At 38.6% G+C, this 18,033-nt stretch overlaps 3 protein-coding genes across 3 annotated transcripts; all 3 read right to left on the bottom strand.

Annotated features, from left to right (window-relative positions):
- Nucleotides 1-230: 230 nt before the first annotated feature.
- LOC137195380 (arrestin domain-containing protein 3-like) lies at nt 231-3,960 on the bottom strand. The gene is made up of 6 exons (XM_067607696.1): nt 3,531-3,960; nt 3,187-3,244; nt 2,928-3,075; nt 1,823-1,898; nt 1,304-1,560; nt 231-1,043 (listed from the first exon to the last, which is right to left on the bottom strand). The coding sequence occupies exons 1-6, from the start codon at nt 3,784-3,786 to the stop codon at nt 660-662; spliced, it is 1,179 nt and encodes a 392-aa protein (XP_067463797.1). The 5' UTR covers nt 3,787-3,960; the 3' UTR covers nt 231-659.
- Nucleotides 3,961-5,521: 1,561 nt separating this feature from the next.
- Nucleotides 5,522-13,046, bottom strand: LOC137195371 (arrestin domain-containing protein 3-like). Its single transcript, XM_067607667.1, has 6 exons — nt 12,673-13,046; nt 11,207-11,264; nt 10,865-11,012; nt 7,863-7,959; nt 6,919-7,175; nt 5,522-6,729 (listed from the first exon to the last, which is right to left on the bottom strand). Exons 1-6 carry the CDS (start codon nt 12,926-12,928, stop codon nt 6,094-6,096), a joined length of 1,452 nt encoding a protein of 483 aa, XP_067463768.1. The 5' UTR covers nt 12,929-13,046; the 3' UTR covers nt 5,522-6,093.
- A 389-nt stretch (nt 13,047-13,435) lies between these two features.
- LOC137195374 (arrestin domain-containing protein 3-like) lies at nt 13,436-17,164 on the bottom strand. Its single transcript, XM_067607682.1, has 6 exons — nt 16,812-17,164; nt 16,475-16,532; nt 16,234-16,378; nt 15,155-15,230; nt 14,636-14,892; nt 13,436-14,375 (listed from the first exon to the last, which is right to left on the bottom strand). Exons 1-6 carry the CDS (start codon nt 17,065-17,067, stop codon nt 13,992-13,994), a joined length of 1,176 nt encoding a protein of 391 aa, XP_067463783.1. The 5' UTR covers nt 17,068-17,164; the 3' UTR covers nt 13,436-13,991.
- Nucleotides 17,165-18,033: the final 869 nt, after the last annotated feature.

Genomic DNA, 18,033 nt, shown 5'->3' with positions numbered 1-18,033 from the left:
CAACTCCATGGACTACCAATTAGATTTGAAGAGCATAAATCTGTTATAAGGAGAAAACAGTGTTCCAAGCTGAATAGGATCGCCCACTCGTTAGGGTGAGAAATGGGACAGCTTTTGGGGCCTTCATGGTCACATGATGTTTTTCTGTATCATGATGCACCACAAAGAATGTGAAAGACCTTGGTAACAATAGATATATTCATTGGTCTTAGCAGAACTATTAAACCATATTCTCCAACAAAATCTATTTTATTTCAACAATTAATTTCACAGCCGACAAAAAAACAGAGGTTCCCTTGTTGCCTGAAACTCATACAGTATCTTGTTCTCTGTAAAACATTTGAAGTTTCGTTTACAATCTTGCACCTAGAAGGAAACTTGTTGAGCTAAAGTAAACAATAAAGTCAAAATAACTATTACTAATTTTAATCTAATAATTTCCCATGAAAATGGGATTTATATGGGGCATAGAAATTTTCCATCATAACACACACACACAATGTAAATTAAATATTTTTACATGTAAAACATAACTAAAAAATGTAAACAGTTAATCAATTTCAGAATTCAGTTACATTACTTACAAATACATTATAAATGTGCTCAAATGCCTTTACAATCATCAATACTTCATGAGTATTTTGTGTTGTTTTTGATGCTCAGGCTTTGCCATCAGGCTCACTGCTACTGTTGACAGAAGGCGGGAAAGCAGACATGTAAGATGGAGGTTCTCCATGTTGAAACTGAGGTGGAGCAGAAGGGTCTTGATGCTGCACTAAAGAGGGGGGGAAAGCTGCACTTGCAAAACCATACGGAGCAGGACCTGGTGCCTGGTATCCATAAGCACCCGGAGCTGCAGGTACAGGATAAGGTCCAGAAGGGTAAGCAGGGGCAGGGAAGTCACTGTAGCTTGGGGCCCCCATAGCTGCAGCTGGGTAGGGACCAAAATCGTCACCAAGCTGATGGGTAAGGAAGCTGGAAGAAGCAATGACCAGTGGAAACACGACCTCTGGGTCAATGGCAAAGCTGATGTCCAAATACACCTGGGACACAGAGAAATTGAGATTTAAGATCGATCAGAAATGATTTCAATCAAACTGCCAAAATAATTGATTCATTTGACATTAATTTTTATTATGGCCCTGCTGGCTTGATCATCCTGTATTATAGTGTCTATGTTTATACAGCATTTGATACTGTGATTTTACAAGCTGTTGTGCTGTTATGTAGTTTTATATTTCTAATGATGTGCTACAGCTACTTTACCACCATGATTCAATGTCAATACTACATTATTACATACCTTAATTTCATAGTTAACTGAGATGATTTCACAGTTATGGACAGTATGGATGATATTTTCAGGAATCTTCAATTGGCAGGAGACATTTTCCTCTGAGTTTGGTGCGATTGTGTCTCCAACCATTTTGCATAGACTTTGGTAACTGGTATTCGTGGAGCCATCGGCATGGTACACTGTTCTCTGTTGTAAATTGAATTTGACCCTCATTTCTTTGGAGGATGAGTTGTTGATTTTGGCACCAATAGACAAAGTTTCACCTATAAAGAAAATTAATAATAAAATCTGAATATGCTCTGATTTTTCTGGAATAATGTCACCATAGTACATCACAAAAAATCTTATATAAACTTAGTTTGAGATGTAATAATCATTCTAATGTAATACCAGAAGGATTTTCATGTGAATTAGTAATTAAAAATGTAAAAAGCTGTAAACATCTGACATCAGTTGACAATACACTGTAGTTTATGTCCTACAGGGACACCAGGTTATGTTATTAGTAACCTGGAGGGACTTTACCTGGAGAGCAAGCTTTTCTGTTGATGGTGGCAGACATCTGGACGTCTTTTTTGCTGACTGAACCAGCCTGGGGACACTTGAACAAATCATACAAACAAACATTTTATACTGACATTTTATTTAAACTTACTTCTTCATACGGCTGAAATTCAAAGTTCAGGGGAAAAAGTTGTCGTCTTGCTATTAACTTTTGAATTAAGCCAACCTTGTCTAGAATAACACCATAAAAGTGAACACTTAAAAATCTAAAAAGGAATCTTCCATGTCCAGGTTTGAGATGGGGTTGAGCAATATTGTAAATGTTTTCTTGACTCTCTAATGAGCCATTCAAATAAATAAGTGCAATCCACACTTTCAACGCTGTTGACTGCCAACTCCACTTCTTGCAGCAGAACCTACTCCAACCTCTGTTTATGCAAGCAGCCGGTTTGTGTGTTTCTCAACATATCAGACATCACAAGCGTGAACTCTCAGATTATCTCCTGCTGTCCCTCTCCTCCCAATTGTATTGAAGTATAAAACACTGTTATGTTAGAATTTTCTACATGGCAGACTTAATGAAACTCAGGCCTATACTGAACTGTATGACTGCTTTCACACTTAAAAAGACCAACTGTCTCTTAAGTCAATTGACTTCGTCACCTGCTCCATTTCCCTCTCTCCCCCTCCACTCTCATAACCTTCTCTCTTCCCCCTTCCCCTGGATTTAATATGGATCTCCAGATCTTGTCATTTCCCACCTTTCTACCAGATGGCCTCAGAGATTCCTGGCCTCTGCCAGACATCTGATCCTGCACTTCCATACACTCCTGTCCCTCATTCCCTCATTTAGCCTCAGGATATACTGTATATGATCTGTTTCACCTTCTGCGCAGCCCTGTCAGATGTGATTGCATGTTTGGACGTCCTTGCTAACTGTAAGCCTGATTATTGACTTTAAGTTCCAGTAATGTGACTGTAGTTCTACCTGTTTCGCTTGGGTGTATCAGCATTTGGGGCCACTTCCCTTGTTGTTAATACCCAAACTATGACAAACACATTGTTTAAATTGGGGTGTGGAAATAAAATTCTATTAGATTCATAACATGTGTCATTATACACTTACCATCACTTGTCCAGGTTGTGGGAAGGACTTAGAAACAAAATTGAGCTCTTTTCGTTCTCCAGAAGAAAAATGCCATTTCCTGGACAGCTTTGCTTCAAGCACGTAGGTAATATTTCCATGAACCCCCTTGAAGGATGGTGGCATGTCCCTGAGAAAAAAAGAAGAGAGAAGAGAAGAAGAGAGAACCAGTCCACAAATATAGTTATTTGTAAAAGCAAACAATTAGTTCTAACACCAGATGCTAGAAGTCTTCACTTACCCCTGTGGGATTTTAAGGCTGAACTTAAAGCGATGATCCCCTTGGGGAAGAACATTGCCTACAAAAAAATGGGTAAAAAAGGGTAATTGTCACTTTCCTGTAGAGAACAAGGTTAGTTCACAAATGTGAATTGATTCTGACAAGTCATAGAGCCATCACTGAGCTTATCTAAAGAAACAAAATGATGTTGACAATAAAGTACATACAGCACTTTGCAATAAAAGCTGTCAGCAGACAGTGCCTCTACGTCATTAGTAAGCTCTAAAATATCCATTCAAACAAACAAATAGACTAAAAGATGAGCAGGCAATTCAACAAACCACACTCTCACACTTTTTAGCTACCTTTTGCATCTTCGGCAATTAAGTATTCTTTGACTTTGAAGTATCTCCTGTGCGCACTGTAAGATTGTTTATCATCTCCACTTCCCTCACTCCAGTGGACGGACGCATCCCCTTTGACTTTCACGAGAAGGCCCTTCACTTTGGTTTCCTTTTTCAAAGTGAAACTAACTGTGCCTGTGACCGTATCCCCATCAGAAAATGTGTTTTCTTCGTTGAGAGCTTCGTAAGTCAGAGTAAATTCCTTTATCGGAGACATTTTAGGCGTGCCGGCTGAATGCTGAAAGAAATAAAGATCTATCTAACGGGTGGAGTCACAAGAAAACATCTGCAATTGCCCAATTTAATGGGTACATTCCAAGTGTCTTGTTTGTTCTGTCCTCGCTCCTCGCTTAAACAGGAAGTTGTTCTGTTCCGCTATTAAATTAAATTAGTCCAAAGTCTCTTGTTTCTGCTCCGAGAAGGAGGAGCGAGGAGACACGAGGGCAGCCTTCACACCGGTCGATTGGACGCTGCAGCTGATAGGACTGACCTGATACATCACAACATCACTGTAGTTTCATACCAATGTGGAGACAGATAACAGATTAAAGTGTATCACTCCCAAGTTTTATATTTTATTTGTTTTCTGATTCATCATCTGGTTAAAAAATTCTATTAATTGTCAGTCTGATCAACACAAAGAACCATCAACTTTCTTCATTTAGTTGAAAGATTTTTCTTTTCATAATCTTATTTTCCCCATGAACTGTTATTATGGATAAAGTTAGTCAGTGAGTCTGTCAGCAAGAAACACATTTTAAACACATTTGTATTTTACATAATTTGTTGTTATATCCATTCAGTCACATGTGAAGCTGAAAATTCCTGAGTGTCTGGTTTGATATGAGTTACATAATTTCAATTTTCTCTGAAACATTTAGCCTAATAAATAATTTCCAGTGTTCAAAAGATCCATCTTTCCATCATATTCTAGATTATTAAATAATGAATTCACAATCAGAATATCAATAAATACAGATGCAAATAATTAATAAATAATATAAACACATTCTGTTTCTGTTTCAATGGTTCATTTGCCTCTGAGCAGGACACAGTACACAGTATAAATACAGAATGCAGGTTTTAATTCATGTGGAGGTGTTTGTTGAACAGGTAACAGGCTACAAAGAGAACTGATAACGTGGAAGAAAACAATTCAGAAAATACTGACTGATCTTCCTTCTATTATATATTATATTATATACAGGTGTAACGTTAGTCGTCTCATGACATGCCATTGTAGACTACACCTTTCTCTGCTGTTTTAAGCGCCTCTGGAGCGCCTTTGAAGACCAACAGAAAATAAATGAATGCACATTGAATGCAATGGAAAAATCAGTCAGTATTCTCTAGTCTGAAGTATGTTCTTTCATTTGGTAGAGGCATTTCTTCATCAAAGATCATACGACGTTCAATACAATTGGCACCAAAGTCTGGCACCACAGGACGTGGGTATGATGTAACCACCCTTCCTTCTTTTATAGGTTCCTTGGTTTCCTCTCCCCTCGCTTGGTTTCCTTGTGCCTCTACATGCATCTATGGTAGGAGGGACTAAGACACAAGGAAAAGAGCAAGTGAGGGAAACGTAGATGCAATTAAGAGACTTGGAATGCACCCCATGTTGAGCAGACAAAAGATTTATGACAAAATACTGTTGGGCAGTCCACGTATCGCAACAGTGTTGCACATGATGATTTACACAAATTTGACTTTAAAGTGACCTTATAAAATTGTGTAAATCGTATTTGTTATTGGGCTATTTCACCAGTGAAATTATTCATTTATAAGGAGAAAAGAAAGGAATGGATGTACAAGATGCAAGAGATCAAATGAATGAAAAAATTGAAAAGTTGTGTTACCTTGTGGCCTGATACTTAAACCACACAACAAAATAAATGGTGATACCTAACAGTAGTCTAGGAATGAATCAGACGAAAAACACTGGGAATTTTGTGAATCAGGTTTTATTGTGTAGTGAAAGAGACAGAAGTTGTGTGTTTTTATCTCACTATACAGCAAAATATATGTTGACTGCTATAGTTAAAAACATAAAAACAACTGATACTGTAGTTAAAAACATTTTTTCTTGAACTAGAAGGCCACATGTTGTCAAGTTTCTTTGGACTAGCCTCAAAGCAGAAGAGTGAGGTAGGTATAAACAATAATACTGGAAAAAATGATCCAACAGTGGTCAGACAGTTGAGTTGAACAAGGCTCCTAAAAACACTGATGTAGTCACTGAGATCTCAGTGATTATATTAGTGGCTGGACAAAACCAATCAGACCAGACCAGAAAACAATTCATACATGATACAAAGCCCTTTTTTTAGGCCTATATAAATGTAAACCATGCAAACAATTAACACTGCACCCAATGCATTTCACTTTAAAATTACACTTACAACCTTCAAATTTTTGCAAGACACTATTGAGGTATAATGTAAGGCTTTAATACTTTGTTAGTACCTATTGGTATTTTGCATCAGGATTAGTAAACTGAATCAGTCATTAAGCACACGTTCTGTTATTTTGCATCAGAATTTTCATCAGCAGAGGACGGGAAAAGAAGCGAATAAGATGGTGGAGCTTCATCATTTTGAGACAGGAAGTCTGTGTTCATCATTGGTGCAGAAGGCAGCAGGCTGTATGGCGGAGCAGCTGGAGACATGTTGAATGCTGATGGAGCAGAAGGGTTTGGGTGAATTGCTGGAGCAGATGGGGGTGGATGAAATGTTGGGGCAGTAGGCGGTGGGTGAAGCACAGAAGAAGATGATGAAGATGAAAATGGGGATCCATACGGAGAAGGCTGCTGTGGCGCTGGATTATTGTAACCCCTGCTCATGTGTGTGGCTTGAGCAGGGTACGTGGGTGGACCAGCATATGCTGGTTGGCTGTCTGAGTACACTGGTGCTGGTGCTGGTGCTGGTGCTGAGTACTGTTGGGCTCCTGGGTATCTATATCTGCCTGAATGTGGGGATGCAGGATAACCCATGGCCACCGCAGAGGGAGGGAAGTCACTGTTGCTTGGACCCCAAGAAGCCTCTGCTGGATAGGGACCCACAGAAACACCAGACTGAGAGCCAGGAGCTAGGTCACGAGGAATAATGATCAGTGGGAATACGACCTCCGGATCAAAAGCAAAGCTGATGTCCAGATACGCCTGAAAAAAAAAAAGAGTGCCTCATTAACAAATGACGTTAAAATGGGATATCAATATACTATCTAACAGCCACAACCAATTCAATATTTATGGGTCAGTTTTACAAATCAAATTTAAAAAACAGCTTCATCACTGGATTACAGATTACTAGGCTTTACCATAAATACAAACTGTTACGTCTTTACATACCTTTAAATAATATTCCACTGAGATAATTTCACAGTTGTTGATTGTCTGCATCTGATTACAGGGAATCTTTATGGCACATCTGACCTCCGTCTGTGTTTTGGATTTAATACAGTTGTCACACAGTTTCTGGATAACGTTGCTTTCATGTTTGGTGTTGCTGTTGGCACGGTACACCACATTCTGGGTTAAACTGAATTTGGGTGTCATGCTACTGGATGAGGCATTGTTGATTTTTGCAACAATCACCACTGTTTCTCCTGTAAGAAAAACAACATTTTTAATTAATAATTTATTCTAATTAAAGGTCCACATAATACAATTCAGTGTGCTCCTACTCATTTATTACTCCATGCATGTTATCTGAAAATACTATATGACCCATGACTAGAAATACCACAGTATGGATGTAATCATAACGTATATCAGGTAACACCCCTAACCCCCTAAACCTTTACCAAAATTTCTATCAATTCTTCTTTTATATGCTTTAATAAAACCATCACTGACAAATAAGACCATTGGCATGGCAGACATTGGAACTTGTCATAGCAGGAGGAGTACTGGTGTAACTTATACCATTAATGATGGGTAAAGTGTTATGAAGTACCTAAAGAAGTCACAAAAGTAAACCAGCAAGCGCAATACCAGAGCACTGAAATGGACACATCTAAATGGAATGCAGCCATTGATAATGTTACTAGTTACACCAGTGCTTCTCTGTGAGAGAGGACTGTACAGTGCACGCAATTTCTTTCATAAGTAATCAGCTGGATGAAACAATTCATGAAATTTAAGGCCAATATTATTACTACATGTTTTACTAAAACATGTAGTTTGGCTGTGACAACTATCATATGACAAAAAATAGTTTCCAGTATCTGCTCTCTGCAGAAGATCTCCCACCATGACTTGAACCTACCATATCTGAAAAAGAATTTTATTACCTGGGGCATAAGCCCTCCTGTCAATGATGGCATCCATTTTTACTTGTCCGTTTGAGAAAAGCCCCGGATCTTTCTTTGTTGAACCAACTTGACGTGACTAGAATGTAATAAACACATGAAACACTTACTTTAAAAAAAAATAAAAATGTAAAAAAGGGCAAGAGTCCCGGGTCCTCAGAATTAGGAGTGTGTTTCTCTATATTACCTTTTGAATCTCATCTCTTACTTTTTTCAACAAAAGAAATAGTCCATGAAAACTGTCCAAGGTAAGGTCCGTTAAAGCAGTGGTTCTCAACCTGGGGGTCGTGAGATAATTTCTGAAGGTTGTCAGATGGTTGTGTGAAAAAAAATAAAATAACATATTTTAGACTGGAAACTGTTTTTTTACATTCTACCACCTGTACCAGTGATATAATTTGTCTTGGCATAGATTTTATTGAGTGTGTGAGATTCAAAGTGTGCCCACTTGAGTTTTGATTGGACACATACACGCATACACAAACACACACACACACACACACCGTACACAAAATCATTTTGGCGCTTTGTGCTACAATACCTGCTTATAACCGGTTTTGCTACCTACTAGCTATCATATGGAACAACTATGGAGAGATGGCTTCTCAGAAAAAGTATTCCAGCTCAAGACTCAAGCCAAAAGGAGGTGTCTCAAGGTGGGTCACCTGAAAAGACAGCAGCGCCATCAACTGAGAAACGCAAGGCGCCAGTGGTTCTAACACAGCCCCAAGCTACCAATAAGAGAAGAGAAACGAAACACATCAACAAACCTTAGAGTTTTTTTGACACAAGGAGGGAAAACTATGGAGCCAAAAGACAGTGGTGACTGAGTATACTACAGTCCCCACTAAGGCCCTGGCATATCTGGCATATCTGGCGGCTCAATCGAAAAAGTCCCACACTATTGCCGACAGCCTCATCCGCCCTGCAGCCATTGCAATGACGAGGGCTATGCATGGTGAAAAAATAGCTAGCACACTTGGGACTATTCCTTTGTCAAATGACACAATGGGGCGGCGTATTCATGACGTGGCAAACAACATTAAAAACCAGCTCATGGACAGAGTAAAGAAAAGTGGAAGATTTTCACTGCAAATTGACGAATCTACAGATGTGTCAGGTGATGCACAGCTGCTTGTATTTGTAAGACACAGCTACGACGGAAAAATGCATGAGGATATGTTGTTTTGCACGCCACTGGAGGGAACTTGCACAGGTCGGAATATTTTTAACAAGCTTGACGGTAAAATGCGCAAGGAGGGACTAAGTTGGGAAAACTGTGGTCCCGTGTGTACAGATGGAGCTGGCGCTATGCAGGGAACAAGAAAAGGACTAAAAGTTTGCATTTTAGAAGTTGCTCCCTGAGCTCGAGGACTTTATGGACAGTTATGACTCGACAGTTTCAACAGATACTTCCCAAAAGATGAAATGCCAGAGAGATATGACTGGATACGCCACCCTTTCACCACCTCCAGTGTGCAAAACCTGCTGTCGGAACTGGAGGATGCAATGTTGGACCTCTCTTCTGACCGCACATTACAGACTGCTCTCACATCGTGCACACTGGAAGAATTCTCGCAGTCAGTGGCTGTGGAATATTCAGGACTGTCAAAAGCTGCAATGGCTATATTCATTCCTTTTGGATCTACACATTTATATGAAAAGACATTTTCCACACTGACTTTCATCAAGAACAAATACAGATCACAGCTCATCAGAGTTGAAGATGATCTTTGTGTGGCAGTCCCCAACATAAAACCAAGAATAGAGTTGCTTTGTTCAAATAAGCAGGCCCAGCCATCCCACTAAAATGTGTGAGGGTAAGTGAACGATGTCCTTGCTACATAACGATAAAAACAATGAACTGATTGATAGGCAACAGGCCTTTAAATGGAAGTGTGTCAAAAACTGAGAGAACAGACAGAATCTCCATTTTTACAGGAAAATGTAATGAATGAACTGATGTAAACAGATTTTCCATTTCCGTATTTCTTTCCATTATTCTTCTTTTAGGCCTAATGCACACATGTTGACTGCAAAGGTGCAGTTATTTAAATAGATGTAAAAAAAAAAAAAAAAAAAACTAAAGCCAAAATGGAATTTATTATTCTGTCTGTGGGCAAAAAAGTTCAGGGAGCGGGGTGGGGTGGGGGGGGTCACGAACACCAACCTGATTATTCTGGGGGGTCACGACTCAAAAAGGTTGAGAACCACTGTGTTAAAGAATAAGGCTGGCAATTTTCTATATTTTTCTTTTTGTCAAAAAATCTCATGTGCAGAGCCAAATCAACAATGAACTCATCCTATGTTCTACTATTGTGTGTGTGTCCAAAGTCTGATATATCATATTCCTCTTAATTATCCAGATTACCTGAGACGTTGCTTCTTGAGAGGTTCATTGCTGTTGAGATTTTAAAATTGAATATTTTAAAACATTTGAGCAGCACAAACCCAAACTCCAGAAGGTCTTTATCACAGCAGATATTTTCACTTGTCATAACAGGAAAAGCACAATCAGAGCTAATACTGTTAATCATCTGTTCTATTTATACATTGCAGTAAGCCAAACCAGTGAGTGATATTGCACAATACCTAGACCCTTGAACTGAGAAATCTAAATTGAATATATAAATTAGTTATTGTTATTAATTAATTACAATTGCACTTTTCCTAATATGACATTTCAAAATGTCTTCTGTTATAAAGGTTTATTATCTCTATTATACTGCAGTGGCGGCAGAGCAAAATCTCTTCAGTGCATAAAACTAAAACTATCTGCATGGCTTAACAGTATTAGAGGTGAGTGAGAAAATATATTTTTAATGTGAATCAAGTGAACTGCATAATACCAAATTGTTTTGTTTTCTGTAAAATCACATTACAAAATTTCCTCTCCTTATACTATACTCTGGAAAAAGGGGGATAAGGTTGCTGTCAAGTGAAATATCAGAGATTTGTGTACTATGAATAAACATCTTACGTACCATCAGAGATTGAAGGTTTGGAAAGGACTTGGAGACAAAATTGATCTTGTGCTCTACTGAACGGTCCAACCTCCAACTCCTGGACAACTTTGCTTCGAGCTTGTAAACAATCTTCCCATAAGTCCCCTTGAAGGATGTAGGCATGCTTCTGTAATGGGGAGCCAGCACATTAATGTAACACAATCTTCATTTGTAATCTGAAATACATTAACAACAGTAATCAAAATTCAATTAACATGTTTACACAATGTGCAGGAGTAGGTTATTTGGTCCTCCTTGTTAAAATGAATTACATTGTTAAAGTGCAAACATTATGTCCTGATAAATAGTCTTCTTACTTACACTGTTGGTAGTTTAATGCTGAATTTATAGACATGGGTCCCTCTAGGAATTACAGTATCTGCAAGTCAAAAGATTTTGGTGTTACTACTGACAGTAACTTATCACCATCACTATTACGAGGCTACTATTAATGGCAAGTGGTGGAAAGCAACCAAGTACTTTCACTCATGCACTTTAGTACAATTTTGAGATACTTGAACTTTGTATAAGATTGAGCCTTTTCTTCTCCACTACACTTAATTTCATTAATGTACATTTTCACACTGAATGATGTGACAGCTGCAATTTCTGGTTAGTTATAGTTATTAGTCTCTTTTAACTGTTATGAAATAAACTACACCCTGAAGAAGTTAAAATTAGCCTCAACTCGACCACCTGCAAGATTATTGATGCACACAGTAGTGAAAAGCCACTCTGCACAATGAGTTAGTTCATTTTACTGATAATACTTGTGTACCTTTACTTAAAGGGGCCATACTATGAAAAACTCACTTTTTCAGTGCTTGTATGTATGTATTTGGGTCTCTGATGAGACTACTAACACACAAGCTGTGAAATAAGACCGCCCAGTCAGTTTGGTGTGGGCTGGCTTGCTCTGTACTCATTTGATTCAACAAGCCATTCAGATTTGATGCCCCTTCTGACATCACCGATTCCGCTCTGATCTGGAGAAGTTTACTGGCAGGAGGACTTTATTTTTTAAACTTTCAGGATTAAATGGATTCATATTCAATCTTGCTTTTCAACCTAGACGGAGCTAACATCGGAGACACACACCACTTCTGCTGCTGTCATCAGTAATAAACATCTTAGATGCTGTTGAATTTATATATTTTTAAAGTTAAACAGTATATAGATATCTATATGTATAAACAATAACGTTGCTGCCATATTTATGCCTTTAGGTTACATTATTTTGAGTGTGGATGGAGCAGCTACAATGTTAGCATAGCTCTGATTGATCCAAACTCCATTCAAAAAACAAGCATTTTAACACTTGTTTGCTTGGCATCTTGCAGACAGAGCTGACAAAGGATGAATTCAGGCTTTTTACAAATCAACATCATGAAGTAGTTATTTTGGCATCCTTTTAATCTGTTTATTGCAATTAAATCACAGCAAAATCTAAGTTTATTTACACTCAAACCGGCCGTTCTGAACGGGGCTGCTTAGACGGGATGAGAAGGCTGCAGTTGTGCTTGATCCTTGTGGTATTTTGACCAAAGTATGTAAGATACATTTTATTAAGACCCCAAGGAACTGTGTTAACTTGTAGAAAAGGGGTATAATATGGCCTCTTTAACATTAAGTTTAGAATGCAGGATTTAACTTGTTTCTATGTTGTGGTATTGCTACTTTTTAATTAGCTATGAACATTTTAACATCAGTGAGTCATTGTGTCATGATGACGAGACGGTCTGCACCGTAAATGGGTTATGGTAACTCACAAGAAGTCTACCGCCTACCATTTAAGCCCTCTGGGAGAAAAGACTGCTTCAGTTTGAAATATCTCCGGTGTGAAGAGTATGTATGGGTGCGATCGCCGCTCTTTTGTGTCCAACGCACTTCAGCGTCTCCTTTTGCTTTCACGAAGAAGCTTTCAACTGTGGTCTCCTTTAATAAGGCCAGTGTTACTTTTCCAGTTATGGTGTCTCCCTCCGAAAACGTCCCGTATTCATTCAGCGCATCGTAAGTCATCGTTAAGCTCTGAATCGAAGGCATTTTTGTAGAGAAGAGTTAGTAGATGATCCACCGCCCTCACTGATCGTTCGCGTGTGAAGGGTCTTTCATGTGACTGGAGAGAAGGGACGTATAGGCCACACCTTTTGAAAGTCTGCTCCAAGACCTCTACTGCCATCAAATGTTCAGACGAGAGAGGTGACGTTATGAGGCCAGAATAGCAACTGCAATTTTGACATCGAAAACATAACGTGAACTGAAAAAGGAAACACTGGCAATGAAACATGTTTACTACTATGATATAAAGATAATCTGTGTGCAACCAGTGTGCTACAACTCCATGGACAACCAATTAGATTTGAAGAGCATAAATCTGTTATAAGCAGAAAACTGTTCCAAGCTGAATAGGATCGCCCACTTTCACAAAGAATGTGAATATATATGTAAATATATTATGAATTACTGAATATTATTAGAATATTCAGTGGTCTTAGCAGAACTATTAAAACCATGTTCACCAACAAATTCAAACCATATTCACCAACAAAATCGATTTAATTTCAACAATTTATTTCACAGCCAACAAAAAAACAGAAGTTCCCTTTATGGCTGAAAGTCATAGAGTATCTTGTTCTCTGTAAAATATTTGGGGTTTTGTTTACAACTCAAAACCACATCAGTTGGTGGTGGTTCCACCTCGGTCAACTTTAATCTTGCACCTAGAAGGAAACTTGTTGAGCTAAAGGGCATAAACTGATTTGTTGGGCACTGCCATCAATTAATGAATCAAGTAAGCAATAAAGTCAAAATAACTATTACTAATCTTAATCTAATAATTTCTCACAACAATGGGATTTACATGGAGCATAGAAAGGTAATTTCCCATCATAACACACACACAATGTACATTCAATATGTTTGCATGTATAAGATAACTAAAAACTGTAGCACACACACACTGTAACAGTGGCACAATTTCAGAATTTAGTTTCAGTTACATTACTTGCAAACACATTATGAGTATTATTATAGTAGTAGAGTATTATTATAGTGTAGTATTATTAGTATTATCGGCTACATGAGTATTTTGTGTTGTTTTTGATGCTCAGGCTTTGCCATCAGGCTCACTGCTACTGTTGACAGAAGGCGGGAAAGCAGACATGTAAGATGGAGGTTCTCCATGTTGAAACTGAGGTGGAGCAGAAGGGGCTTGATGCTGCACTAAAGAGGGGGGGAAAGCTGCACTTGCAAAACCATACGGAGCAGGACCTGGTGCCTGGTATCCATAAGCACCCGGAGCTGCAGGTACAGGATAAGGTCCAGAAGGGTAAGCAGGGGCAGGGAAGTCACTGTAGCTTGGGGCCCCCATAGCTGCAGCTGGGTAGGGACCAAAATCATCACCAAGCTGATGGGTAAGGACGCTGGAAGAAGCAATGACCAGTGGAAACAACACCTCTGGGTCGGTGGCAAAGCTGATGTCCACATACACCTGGGACACAGAAAAATTGAGATGTAAGATCGATCAGAAATGAATTCAATCAAACTGCCAGAATAATTGATTCATTTGACATTAATTTTTATTATGGCCCTGCTGGCTTGATCATCCTGTATTATAGTGTCTATGTTTATACAGCATTTGATACTGTGATTTTACAAGCTGTTGTGCTGTTATGTAGTTTTATATTTCTAATGATGTGCTACAGTTACTTTACCACCATGATTTAATGTCATTACTACATTATTACATACCTTAATTTCATATTTAACCGAGATGATTTCACAGTTATGGACAGTATGGACGATATTTTCAGGAATCTTCAATTGGCAGGAGACATTTTCCTCTGAGTTTGGTGCGACTGTGTCCCCAACCACTTTGCACAGGCTGTAGTGAGTGACTCTCCTGGAGCCCATGGCGCGGTACACTGTTCTCTGCTCTAAACTGCATTTGAGCTTTACTTTTTTGGAAGACGAGTTGTTGATTTTGGCACCAATAGACAAAGTTTCACCTATAAAGAAAATTAATAATAAAATCTGAATATGCTCTGATTTTTCTGGAATAATGTCACCATAGTACATCACAAAAAATCTTGTATAAACTTAGTTTGAGATGTAATAATCATTCTAATGTAATACCAGAAGGATTTTCATGTGAATTAGCAATTAAAAATGTAAAAAGCTGTAAACATCCGACATCAGTTGACAATACACTGTAGTTTATGTCCTACAGGGACACTGGGTTATGTTATTAGTAACCTGGAGGGACTTTACCTGGAGAGCAAGCTTTTCTGTTGATGGTGGCAGACATCTGGACGTCTTTTTTGCTGACTGATCCAGCCTGGGGACACTTGAACAAATCATACAAACAAACATTTTATACTGACATTTTATTTAAACTTACTTCTTCATACGGCTGAAATTCAAAGTTCAGGGGAAAAAGTTGTCGTCTTGCTATTAACTTTTGAATTAAGCCAACCTTGTCTAGAATAACACCATAAAAGTGAACACTTTGAAATCTAAAAAGGAATCTTCCGTGTCCAGGTTTGAGATGGGGTTGAGCAATATTGTAAATGTTTTCTTGACTCTCTAATGAGCCATTCAAATAAATAAGTGCAATCCACACTTTCAACGCTGTTGACTGCCAACTCCACTTCTTGCAGCAGAACCTACTCCAACCTCTGTTTATGCAAGCAGCCGGTTTGTGTGTTTCTCAACATATCAGACATCACAAGCGTGAACTCTCAGATTATCTCCTGCTGTCCCTCTCCTCCCAATTATATTGAAGTATAAAACACTGTTATGTTAGAATTTTCTACATGGCAGACTTAGTGAAACTCAGGCCTATACTGAACTGTATGACTGCTTTCACACTTAAAAAGACCAACTGTCTCTTAAGTCAATTGACTTTGTCACCTGCTCCATTTCCCTCTCTCCTCCTCCACTCTCATAACCTTCTCTCTTCCCCCTTCCCCTGGATTTAATATGGATCTCCAGATCTTGTCATTTCCCACCTTTCTACCAGATGGCCTCAGAGATTCCTGACCTCTGCCAGTCATCTGATCCTGCACTTCCATACACTCCCGTTCCTCATTCCCTCATTTATCCTCAGGACATACTGTATATGATCTGTTTCACCTTCTGCGCATGTGCATGTTTTTGACATACTATACTGTACTGTAAGCCTGCTTATTGACTTTGTGAATATGGTTCAACCGGTTTTGCTTGGGCGTGTCTGCATTTCAGATCGCCTCCATTGTTGTTTAATACCCAAACTGTGACAAACATATTGTTTAAATTAACGAGTGGAAATAAAATTCTATTAAATTCATAACGTGTCATTATACACTTGCCATCAATTGTGATCGTGGGAAGGATCTGGAAACAAAATTGAGCTCTTTTTGTTCTGAAGAAGGCAAATGCCAGCTCCTGGACAGCTTTGCTTTAAGCACGTAGACAATCTTTCCATGAATCCCATTGAAGGATGGTGGCATGTCCCTGAGAAAAGAAGAAGAGAGAAGAGACGAAGAGAGAACCATTCCAGTACAGTTATTTATAAAAGCAAACAATTAGTCATGATAAGTCGTCACTTACCCCTGTGGGATTTTAAGGCTGAACTTAAAGCGATGATCCCCTTCGGGAAGAACATTGTCTGCAAAAAAGTGGGTAAAAAGGGTAATTGTCACTTTCCTGTAGAGAACAAGGTTAGTTCGCAAATGTGAATTGATTCTGACAAGTCATAAAGCCATCACTGAGCTTATCTAAAGAATTAAAATGATGTTGACAATAAAGTACATACAGCACTTACTTAAAAGCCGTCAGCAGACAGTGCCTCTACGTCATTAGTAAGCTGTAAAATATCCATTTTAACAAATAGGCTAAAAGCTGAGCAAGCAATTCAACCAACCACACCTTCACATTTTTTAGCTACCTTTTGCATCTTCTGCAATTAAGTATTCTTTGACTTTCAAGTATCTCTTGTGCGATCTAACGTTTCTCCTGTTATCTCCAGTTCCCTCTCTCCAGTGGACGGACGCATCCCCTTTGATTTTCACGACAAGGCCCTTCACTTTGGTTTCTTTATTCAAACTGAAACTAACTGTGCCTGTGACCGTGTCCCCATCAGAAAAGGTGTTTTCTTTGTTGAGAGCGTCGTAAGTCAGAGTGAAGTCCTTTATCGGAGACATTTTAGGCGAGTCGGCTGTACGTACTGTTTTATCACTTGTGCCACGAGTCTGATAAAATTATATAAACACGCACCTGAAGGGTGGAGTCACAAAAATACTTCCGCATCTGCACTTCACTTCACTGTTGGGCAATACATGTATCGCAACAGCATTGCGCACAACAGGTTGTTAACAGGTTGCACACGACGATTATTTACACAGATTTGAATTTAAAGTGACGTTATAAAACGGTGTACATCGTATTTGTTATTGGGCTATTTCACAGTGCAATTATTCATTTATGAGGAGAAGAGAAAGGAATGGATGTACAAGATGCAAGAGATCAGATGAATGAAAAAATCTTCTATTTAATGTGTTGTGCTACCTTGTGGCCTTGTACTTCAACCATAAAACAAAATAAATGGTGATACCTAACAGTAGTCTAGGAATCAAAGAGTCCTCACTCACACTCAACGATCTGCAAAGAAACTTTAGCTGACAGTCCCTTATTCAAATCTATAAATCAGACGAAAAACATTGGCAATGTGTGAATCAGGTTTTATTGTGTGGTGAAAGAGACAGAAGTTGTGTGTTTTTATCTCACTATACAGCAAAATATATGGCCATAGTTGACTGCTATAGTTAAAAACATTAAAATAAAAAACAATTAATACTGTAATTAAAAACATTTTTTCTTGAAATAGAAGGCCACATGTTGTCAAGTTTCTTTGGACTAGCCTCAAAACAGAAGAGTGAGGTAGGTATAAACAATAATACTGGAAAAAATGATCCAACAGTGGTCAGACAGTTGAGTTGAACAAGGCTCCTAAAAACACTGATGTAGTCACTGAGATCTCAGTGATTATATTAGTGGCTGGACAAAACCAATGAGACTAGACCAGAAAACAATTCATACATGATACAAAGCCCTTTTTTTAGGCCTATATAAATGTAAACCATGCAAACAATTAACACTGCACCCAATGC

Source organism: Thunnus thynnus, chromosome 2, assembly GCF_963924715.1.
Source record: "Thunnus thynnus chromosome 2, fThuThy2.1, whole genome shotgun sequence".
NCBI classification, from domain to species: Eukaryota; Metazoa; Chordata; class Actinopteri; order Scombriformes; family Scombridae; genus Thunnus; species Thunnus thynnus.
The sequence above is the reverse complement of the archived record's forward strand: the minus strand, read 5'-3'. Positions and strand labels throughout refer to the sequence as shown.

What these genes read in the sequence shown, in the direction of transcription:
- LOC137195374 (XM_067607682.1), bottom strand. Translation starts at nt 17,067, where the DNA reads ATGTCTCCGATAAAGGACTTCACTCTGACTTACGACGCTCTCAACAAA. An exon ending in TCCCACGATCACAATTGATG is followed by an intron (nt 15,231 to 16,233) that starts GCAAGTGTATAA and finishes GATTTGTTCAAG; the next exon opens with TGTCCCCAGGCTGGATCAGT. An exon ending in CGGTTAAATATGAAATTAAG is followed by an intron (nt 14,376 to 14,635) that starts GTATGTAATAAT and finishes TCTGTGTCCCAG; the next exon opens with GTGTATGTGGACATCAGCTT.
- LOC137195371 (XM_067607667.1), bottom strand. Translation starts at nt 12,928, where the DNA reads ATGCCTTCGATTCAGAGCTTAACGATGACTTACGATGCGCTGAATGAA. An exon ending in TCTCCCAGAGGGCTTAAATG is followed by an intron (nt 11,265 to 12,672) that starts GTAGGCGGTAGA and finishes TTTGACTTGCAG; the next exon opens with ATACTGTAATTCCTAGAGGG. An exon ending in CAGGAGGGCTTATGCCCCAG is followed by an intron (nt 7,176 to 7,862) that starts GTAATAAAATTC and finishes TTTTTCTTACAG; the next exon opens with GAGAAACAGTGGTGATTGTT.
- LOC137195380 (XM_067607696.1), bottom strand. Translation starts at nt 3,786, where the DNA reads ATGTCTCCGATAAAGGAATTTACTCTGACTTACGAAGCTCTCAACGAA. An exon ending in AATTGCCGAAGATGCAAAAG is followed by an intron (nt 3,245 to 3,530) that starts GTAGCTAAAAAG and finishes ATTTTTTTGTAG; the next exon opens with GCAATGTTCTTCCCCAAGGG. An exon ending in CAGAAAAGCTTGCTCTCCAG is followed by an intron (nt 1,561 to 1,822) that starts GTAAAGTCCCTC and finishes TTTTCTTTATAG; the next exon opens with GTGAAACTTTGTCTATTGGT.